The sequence below is a fragment of the Bidens hawaiensis genome, unplaced genomic scaffold, assembly GCF_021521415.1.
Source record: "Bidens hawaiensis isolate Kalapana, Puna unplaced genomic scaffold, B.hawaiensis_p1.1 tig00032408_1, whole genome shotgun sequence".
In the NCBI taxonomy this organism is placed as follows: domain Eukaryota; kingdom Viridiplantae; phylum Streptophyta; class Magnoliopsida; order Asterales; family Asteraceae; genus Bidens; species Bidens hawaiensis.
In genome coordinates, this window is record NW_027505248.1 from 107586 (window position 1) to 117678 (window position 10093).

Below are 10093 nucleotides of genomic sequence, written 5' to 3' on the forward strand. Positions count from 1 at the left end.
AGTCTAATATTTGGAACATGTTTTACATTATGTAAAACCAACTCCATCCCATTATCAAACTTCAAGAAAACATCCCCAACACCAACGATCTTTGATAGCCCATTATTACTCATCTTGACATTCCCAAAATCACCAGAAGTATAAGATGAATAAAAATCCCTTTGTGATGTCACATGACAAGTAGCACCACTGTCAACAACCCAACTTGAATCATCACGTGCAATGTTCACCCTATCATAATCACAACAAATATGAAACTCTTCGGTGGCAGTGTTAGTTTCAGAAGTACCTTCATCACCGTCGTCTTTCTTGTGGTTGTTCTTTTTATTGTTGTAATTAGCCTTCTTGTTATCCTTTTTCAATTATCTGCAATATTTTATCGTGTGCCCTTTTCTACCACAATGATAGCACTCAAATTCTTCAAACTTCCCTTTAGACTTACTGCGTTGCTTTGCTCTATTACTCGTACCTCTACTATGACTTCTCCCCCTACTTTTGGTAACTAAGGCATCTGAATGTGAAGAGGAACCTTGTGACTTTTTTCTCATCTCTTCATTTATAATACTACCTTTAGCCAATTCCATAGTAATAATACTGTTTGCTGCAGAGTTGGACAATGATGTCCTAAAAGTCTCCCAAGAATCTGGTAACGTACCAAGAAGCTATAAACCTTGTATCTCGTCTTCAAACTTAATACCCATACATGCAAGCTGATTAATAACACCCTAAAAAGCATTCAAATGATCAGTAACAGGTATACCATCACGGTATTTCAAGTTTATCAATTGTTTAATCATGAACAACTTATTGTTCCCGATCTTCCGAGCATACAACTCTTTAAGCTTTGTGCATAAAGTACGAGCATGAATCTTCCCACTAATATGGTTCAAAACATTATCATTAACCCACTGCTGGATATACCCACAAACATTCCTATGCAAAATATTCCACTCTTCATCAATTTTATCTTCAGGTTTATCGGTAGTTGTCACACCCCGGCTAAGGGCCTGGGTGCGATGTCCAGGGTTTGTACCTGTTTTGTAAATATATATCAGAGTAGCGGGTTCTTTTAAGCGGAAATATTATATATTAAAATATTAATTTACATTATCAAAATTACTAGGGAATTAAATACCCGAGTTTCCAGTTTATAAAACAGTGTTATATTATTATTATTACAAGGGTTTTATATTATCAAAAATATGGCCATCACAAACGATCTTCTAATCATCATGACTCCAAATCCTTGTATATCACTAATAGCAGACTCGAGGTCTGATCAGCAGACTTGAAGTCTGATTCAGTTCAGCAGACTCGAGGTCTGATTAGAAGACTCTTAGGTCTGACCTATCCTTAGTATAGTTATAGTCGTTTATGAAAATACTCTGGATTTACATATGACGCTTGGAATAGCACGCTTTGGCCTAATAAAGGATATCACGTTGGCAAACTTCTCCAGGTAAGTAAACGGGTCCCACGGTTGATTGGAATTTGTACGAATTACTTTCCTTAGGCAAGAAAAGTCTACTAATGATATCCCCCTTCCAGTTACTACGTGTCCGTCAAAATAATAATTTTGATAATATTACTTCACATGGAAGCAACATCTTTACTTTATAAAACATTACATGGAAAACATTTATAGTTTAATGACTATACCTTAACTAGGCTCTAATAACTATATAGTAAAGTAAATTAACCATGATCCTACCTTAAATCAGTTTGTCGATAGTAACAACTAAGAAAACAGCTGCAATTCAGCTTGTGCTTTGTTTACGAGACCAACAACTCGTTTAGTAGCGTAACAACACCCTGTTTCTTCCCGAGAACAGCCGTCGGAACCCCGGAAATTCTGGCACACTTCCCAATGTTAACTATGTGAGAATAGGTGTGAAAATGGGATGAATGGGGCCGAACCCGTAGCTGCCTATTTATAGCCTCGACTTGTACATTGTAACGCCCGTAAATTTCGTTAATCGGCTGATCGTTTATAAATGTTGGTCAAAAAGCCGGGGTTTCATCTTTCTAATTTAGAGCCTTGTAATAGGTTTTAAAAGTCCGTTTGTCCATCCTTTTTCCCAAAACATCCCCCCTTACGACTTAAAGTATTATATTAGTATTTAGCACCCGACATTTTCGTTTATCGGCATGCACATTGTAGAGTTTGTATATTTATCGGGTTTGAACCGGCTTACTTCGGGGACCTCCTTGTCATACCCGTAAGTTGAAATAATTGACTTTCCACCCAAGTTGCTACACACTTCATACTGGAGGGACTAGAGTGTAATTTATTTTATATCATAATATTAACAAAGAAAAACCCTAACCCTAACTCTATTCCCAGCAGCCGATCGGCCTCAAGACCCCCCCTGCTCGTTTTTCTTCTGTCCAGCCAAGTTTCAGCCGTGAAAACTTCAATTCAAGGTTGGTTTTATGATTCTCCATGTCTTTTACACCTTAATTGATCATATTAACGCGCTTATTGGTCGTTAAGGTTGAGTTTTGATGATAACGGTTTGCTGACAGATTCGTATACGTTTATTGTGGGGTCTGTAACGCGATGATAATCCATTGTTTTTGATCGATTCTTGATTCCATGATGTTCTACTTTGAGTCTAGTTTCCAGAAAGGTATAACACGTAATTTTTGGACGAGATTTGAATAGTTTTTATGAATTTATAAAATCGAGTGTCAAAGCTGATGTGGGATGACGGATTCTGGTCTGTCTTCCCGACGTCATAACCTTTTTTCGACAGGTCCAAATTGAATGGTTCGACTTCTGGAATTTAGTATTTTGAGTTAGGAACCAAACACAATTGGAATCGTTTAATTTGGTTCGGTAATGAATTTTATAAAAATAAAACCATTTTGTTACGCACTGAAATAGCTGCACGTACCTTGCTGTGTTGGAGGAATTTTTATAATTTTTGTGTCCAATAGAAAAATATAATAAAAATATTTTTATAAACCTAATACATTTATTAAAGTCTGGCAAAAATTAATAATTTATTTAAAAGGTTATCCTATGTAATTAAATGCATCTTCTCATGTTAAAATCTACACGTTTTACTCGTTATTAATCGATAAGTTCGTTTTAGGCTTAACCGGTGGATTTGGTTAGTTGAAAGGTTTAAGGGGCTGAGGTAAAGTAGTTGGGTATGGGTTGGGCCTTGGGCCAAGTTGTTGGGCCTTGGGCCAAGTGTTGGGCCTTGGGCCAAAGTGTTGAGCTTGAGCGGCCCATTAGGCAAGTGTGTTCTTGCGGTCTAGTTTAGTAACGCGTTGTGTATAATTTACAGGCCCTTGCTTGTGATTGTGCACTTAGGGATTTCCTAGCTCGTTGCAGGTGTTCGATTGATTCAGGTGAGTTCATGACGCCCTTTTTTAATCTTTTTACGTGTTGGGCTAGCATACACACCTTATTATGATTTTAACCGATTTTAATTCGTTTAAACTATTGGTTTGGTGTTGTATGATCTTGTTTGTGGTTGTGCCTTTATGAAGACATGTGTAAATTATATTTTATGCCTTAGGATATTTTAGACTCGTTTAAGGTCATATATCCCTTAAGGTTATACATTTTACTTGGGCTCTAAGCCTCGAGGTTGCTATTAGGCTTAGTATTGAATGCCTAGATTATCAATTATTTATGGATTGTATGTGGTGATATTGTTGGTTGGATGTTTGAATTAGATGTTTGTATGTGTGTATGTGAATGTGTATGTGAATGTGTATGTGATGGTAAACTGTGACCGGGTCAAATATATTACTCGGGGAAGACCCGGGATGAGGAGGCCCGTGTTGCATGTTTATGACGCGGCTGGGTCAAATATATTACTTGGGGAAGACCCGGGGTGAGGAGGCCCGCCGTTCTATAAACCGTGGTGGGGTCAAATATATTACTTGGGGAAGACCCGGGGTGAGGAGGCCCGTATCACGTGTTTGGTATGTTAAACCGCGACCGAGTCAAATATATTACTTGAGGATGACCCGGGGTGAGGAGGCTCGTATTGCGTGATTTTGTTTTATTAAACTGTGACCGAGTCAAATATATTACTTGGGGATGACCCGGGGTGAGGAGGCTCGTGTTGCATGATTTTAATGGTTTTGTTAAACCGCGGCTGGGTCAAATATATTACTCGGGGAAAACCCGGGGTGAGGAGGCCCGTGCTGCGTGAAAAGATGTTTAATGTTTTATTTACTTATGATTTGGTTAAGAAAAGCTATTTATGATTTTATGGACTCATGATTTTCCCCTACATTCCATGCTCATGGAATTTTAAATTATTTAATGAATGTCGTTTATGAAAACTTAAACTCACTCAGCTCTAGCTGACTTTGTGTGTATGTTAGATTGATTTTCAGGTTAAGGATTTGAGGTTATCGCTTGGACGTGCTGGGGACTACTCAGAAGGTTGAAGGCATTTCTGGTCGAGGATTTCCAATAAAACGGATATTATATTTATATTTGATTTTTGGACACCTGTACCCATGTTTGGGATTTTCTTTAAATAATTACACTTTTTTCCGCTGTTATTTACTCTGAACTTGTTTTAAATAAAAACGAATCATTTGGTTTTAAATTTTTGTGAAATTGTGGATGTGATTACCAACTGTAGGATTTCCGGGATTCGGGGTCTTACATGCATTTTCGCGATATGCGAAGATGCAGGCTATGGCGGTTCGCGATACGCGAATATGCATGACGGCGCCTCAATTTTGAATGTGAACCCCGTCCTGACACGTGTCTCCACGTAATTGCATAAGCTTTGAAGTTAAAATTTTTATTTTCAGTCCTTCTACTTCCAGATTTGGCATTTTTAGCCCAAAATTAGATGGGGTATTTTCACGATGTTACATCCTCCCCACCTTTAGAAAAATCTCGTCCTCGAGATTTATACGAAGAGATGTGGATATTTTCTTTTCATTTCGGACTCAAGTTTCCAAGTGAATTCCGGACCTCTCCGTGAATTCCATCTGACTTTTACCAATTTCAATCTTTTATGCTTAAGGAATTTGATTTGACTATCTTCAATCCGTATTGGTTTCTCTACAAACTTGAGTTTTTCATTCACTTGTACGTCTTTTAGAGGCATAGTGAGTGTCTTGTCAGCTAAACATCTACTTAAATTTGATATGTGAAATACATCATGAATTCCTTACATCTCTTCAGGTAATTCAAGATGATAGGCTATATGACCTATTCTTTCAATAATCTTAAAGGGTCCAATGAAACACGGACTCAATTTACCCTTCTTTCCAAAACGAACAACTCCTTTCCAAGGTGATACTTTCAGCAACACTTTATCTCCCTCTTTAAAATCTAAAGGTTTTCGGCGTGTATCGGCATAGCTCTTTTGTCTATCACGTGCTGCTTTTAGTCGTTCCTGGATTTGAATAACCTGATCAGTCGTTCTTTGAACAATTTCAGGACCTGACAATTGATTATCACCTATCTCAGACCAACATATGGGCGTTCTACACTTTCGTCCGTATAATGCTTCATATGGTTCCCTCTGTATACTTGTGTGATAACTTTTATTGTATGAAAATTCCATTAATGCTAGGTGCGTATCCCAACTACCACTTAAGTCTATAACACAGGCACGAAGCATGTCCTCCAATGTTTGAATCGTCGTTTCACTTTGTCCGTCAGTTTGTGGGTGATAAGCAGTACTTAAGTTTAAGCGTGTCCCCATTTCTTTTTGAAAACTTTTCCAAAAATTGGAGGTGAAACGACTGTCTCGATCAAAGATAATAGATAATGGCACACCGTGCAATGATACAATATTTTCCATCTACAACTGTGCCAACTTATCCATGCTAAACATTTCTTGAATTGGAATGAAATGGGCAGACTTAGTCTGTCTATCAACAATAACCCAAATAGCATCATTTTTTCGGGAAGTCTTAGGTAGCTTCATAATAAAATCCATAGTGATCATATCCCATTTCCATATCGGGATCTCGGGTTGTTGCAATAAACCTAACGGCTTTTGATGTTCAGCCTTGACCTTTGAACATGTTAAACACTTTGCTACATACAAGGCAATTTCTTTCTTCATCCCGATCCACCAGTAATCATCCTTGAGGTTATGATACATCTTATCGCTTTCCGGATGCATCATATACTTTGACTTGTGAGCTTCTTCCAATATCTTTTCTCGTAAGCTTCCAACCATTGGTCCCCAAATTCTTTTTCCTAACCTGAGTATTTCATCCTCACCTTTAACTAATTGATCTATTGCTCCATTTTCTTTTTCAGCCTTTATATTATTTTCTTCTAGTGCTAACTTCTGAGCTTCTTTGATTTCGGTTAATAGATCAATCTTAAGTTCTAACGTCAGAGCTCTTACTCTTTTCGGCATATCGTGCTCTTTTCTGCTTAAAGCATCAGCCATAACATTGGCTTTTCCTTCATGATAGACGATTTTACAATCATAATCATTTAGTGTCTCCATCCATCGCCTTTGTCTCATATTAAACTCTTTCAGATCAAATATGTGCTTCAAACTCTTATGAACAGTATAAACAGTAAACTTTACACCATACAAGTAGTGTCGCCAAAACTTCAATGCAAAAATTATAGCTCCCAACTCCAGGTCATGCGTGGTGTAATTCTTTTCATGAACTTTCAGTTGTCTAGAAGCATAAGCAATCACTTTCTTGTCTTGCATCAAAACGCACCCCATACCTATGTGTGAAGCATCACAGTATATGGTAAAATTATCTTGACCTTCGGGTAAGGCTAAGATAGGTGCATTTGTTAGTTTCTGCTTAAGGGTTTCAAACGCTTCTTCTTGTTTCGGTCCCCATTCAAATTTAATAGATTTTCGGGTAAGTGAAGTTAATGGAACCGCTATCCTTGAGAAATTCTGGATAAACCTTCTATAATAACCTGCTAACCCCAGAAAACTTCAAACTTGGGTCGGGGTTTTGGGCTTCTCCCACTTTGTAATGGCTTCAATCTGGGCCGGATCAACTTGAATACCCTTTTCATTCACAATGTGTCCAAGGAATTGTACCTCAGATATCCAAAACTCACACTTCAAGAATTTTGCATATAGTTTTTCTTTTCTCAACGTTTCCAGTATAGTTCTTAGATGAGCTTGATGATCTTCCTTTGTCTTGGAATAGATAAGTATGTCATAAATGAAGATAACAACAAACTTATCCAGGTATGGTTTACAGACTCGATTCATCATATCCATAAAAGCTGCTGGAGCATTAGTGAGTCCGAACGGCATAACAGTGAACTCATAATGTCCATATCGGGATCTGAATGCCGTCTTTGATATATCTTCTTCTTGAACCTTTAGTTAATGATATCCGGATCTAAGATCAATCTTGGAAAAACAACTCGCCCTTTGCAATTGATCAAAAAGATCATCGATTCTTGGTAACGATATCGGTTCTTGATCATCACCTTGTTCAGTTCACGTAGTCAATGCACATTCTCATTGATCTGTCTTTCTTCTTAACAAACAATACTGAAGCTCCCCACGGTGAAGAACTCGGTCGTATAAATCCCTTTTCCAATAACTCATCTAATTGCTTCTTTAATTGTTTCATTTCAGTCGGTGCTAGCCTGTATGGAGACTTAGCAATTGGAGCCGTTCCCGGAATTAAGTCTATTCTGAACTCAACTTCACGATCCGGTGGCATTCCCGGTAATTCATCAGGAAATACGTCCTTAAATTCAGAGACAATTGATACTTCTTCCATCTTCTTAGGTTCAGGTTCTTTAGTAACATATGCCATGAATGCTAGGCAAACTTTACCTAAACAGTGACTCGCCTTGATTTTCGAAATGATTCCAATCCTACTAGGTTCTTTATCACCAGCTATACGAATAATCTTCCGATTTGTAGTCAGTATTTCAATGGCTTTTTCATTACATAATATTCGAGTTTGGTTGGTAGCTAACCAATCCATTCCTGGTATAACATCAAATCTAGCTAACTCCATAGGTAACAACTGTACTGGAAACTCATATCCGGCTAGGGAAATATAACTATTTAATATTTCTGATATTCGAATTAAATTTCCATTGGCCGTTTCTACTTTATAATGGTTATTTAGTTTAGCTAGAGGTTTATTCAATAAGTTACAGAACTTATAATCTATAAAGCTTTGATTGGCTCCAGAATCAAATAGGACTCTAGCATAAACATTATTAATAGAAAACGTACCAGTAATCACATCTGGCAATTCACCTGCCTTTTGAGTGTTCAGCATAAACGCGTGGGCGTTCCCTTTCTTGCCATCATTCCTGGCACCACTTCCACTGGCGCCTCCAGCTACCGGCTTCTTCTTTGTGCACTCAGCACTGAAGTGTCCCTTCTTTCCACAGTTAAAACAGACAATCAGTTTCTTTCTACAATCCTCCTCTTTATGACCCGGTCGTTTACCAAAATTTCAAGTTGAATACGGATCAAACTTGCGAACATCAACCTTGGGAGTAGGCTTTAAACATCTCCCATCATGTCTTTTACCACAATTTTGACAAAACGGTTGGTTAAATACAGCCGACCCCTCTCTTCCTTTCTCAAATCTTTTCTTACCGTCATTCTCTCTCTTCTTCTCAACTACAATCTTCTTTTCCTCCTCACGACTCCTGATCATACTCTGCGTCAAATAACCAGCAAGCTCAATAGCAGACTCGGTCGTTGTAGGCATGTGTGATCTCACATGATCACGGATTTACTTTGGCAATCCATAAATATATCTGGTCACTTTGTTATACTCGGGAGTAACCAAATGTGGAACAAGCCTGCAGTACTCAAAGAACTTGGTATTATACTCCTTGAGATTGGTACCTATAACCTTGTGGTTCCAAAGCTTAGTCTGAATTTGATCAATCTCATGAACATGAACAAATCTTTGTTTGATCAATTCTTTAAAAGTCTTCCATTCAAGATTATACAGATTCTTCCTGCCTTTCACCTCTATCAAAGTAGTCCACCATTCCAGTGCTTCTCCCTTGAACATCTGGGATGAATACTGGATGCTTTCCTCTTTAGTACATTTGCTGATAATAATGATAGACTCCATCTCCTCGAGCCATCGTAGTGTAGCTATTGCACCTTTATCTCCATAGAATTCCTTTGGTTTGTACACTTGAAAATCTTTAAATGCACAACTCATGTTAATCTTTCTCTTCTTTGTTTGGCTCGGTTCATGATTAGCGGTGGAGCTCTCGTAGTCCTCTTCTTTCTTTTCTTGTTCATCCTTTGTTGTTTCTTTTCTTTTAGAATGAATGGATACACTATGACTTGGTTGTTTTATTGATTTTGAATTTGACTTGGCACGCTTTTTGAATTTGCGGTGTGGTCTTGAACCATTTTTATTAACGAAGTAACAACATATTTGATTAATGGTGTAACCGCTTCATTAATCATCTCACGTATACCCCCAATGTATTCTTCTGGTATTGATTAGTATTGTTTTCATGAGTTTTGGCTTTATCAGCTTGACTCCTTTGAGTTTCATTTCTTTGTTCAGACATTCTGTAATTCAATGAAATGCACCAATTTAATACACACAGTATTTTATTCCTTTCACAATATATTACATAGGGACGGAATAAAAACATGCTTTAACAAAAACATTAATATAATTCTAGTCCTTAGAACATTTCTTAACCAAATTCTCCATCTTGTCACACTTCTTGATGATCTTATTACCTATCTTTTTCTTCTGAATTCTTTCGTTCCTTAATTCATCCATCACCGAGTTAGGTTGGTTAGGATACCCTACTGGTGCGGATGCCAAAGGAAAAAGATAAGCTGTTTCCCTTGGGTACAAGTGAGGATTTGCTACATAGCCTGCATTTCCTCGTCAGGGATGTTTGTAGTGTAGAACTCCTCAACTAAACGGGCTTCCTCCTGTATCTCATTTGCTTGCTCAGATACAATTGGTATAGGACCTTGATGTGGTAGGAAACCAGGAACCTCAAAGAAATGAATCGGTCCTTGACTTGGTCTTGCTATAATTTGGTGACATGGTGGCGGTGATCCAAAATGCCACAAACTATGGTTGGAATAGCAGTTCATCCAACTTGATGATTCAATACTTGTCTCTTGTTTTATTCTAC

At 37.8% G+C, this 10093-nt stretch overlaps 1 protein-coding gene across 1 annotated transcript; it reads right to left on the reverse strand.

Annotated features, from left to right (window-relative positions):
• Nucleotides 1-8700: 8700 nt before the first annotated feature.
• LOC143611826 (uncharacterized) lies at nucleotides 8701-9144 on the reverse strand. The gene has a single exon (XM_077085964.1). The coding sequence runs from the start codon at nucleotides 9142-9144 to the stop codon at nucleotides 8701-8703; it is 444 nt and encodes a 147-aa protein (XP_076942079.1).
• Between the last annotated feature and the right edge of the window lie 949 nt (nucleotides 9145-10093).

Coding starts and splice junctions, on each gene's coding strand:
- LOC143611826 (XM_077085964.1), bottom strand. CDS start 9,144: ATGAGTTGTGCATTTAAAGATTTTCAAGTGTACAAACCAAAGGAATTC.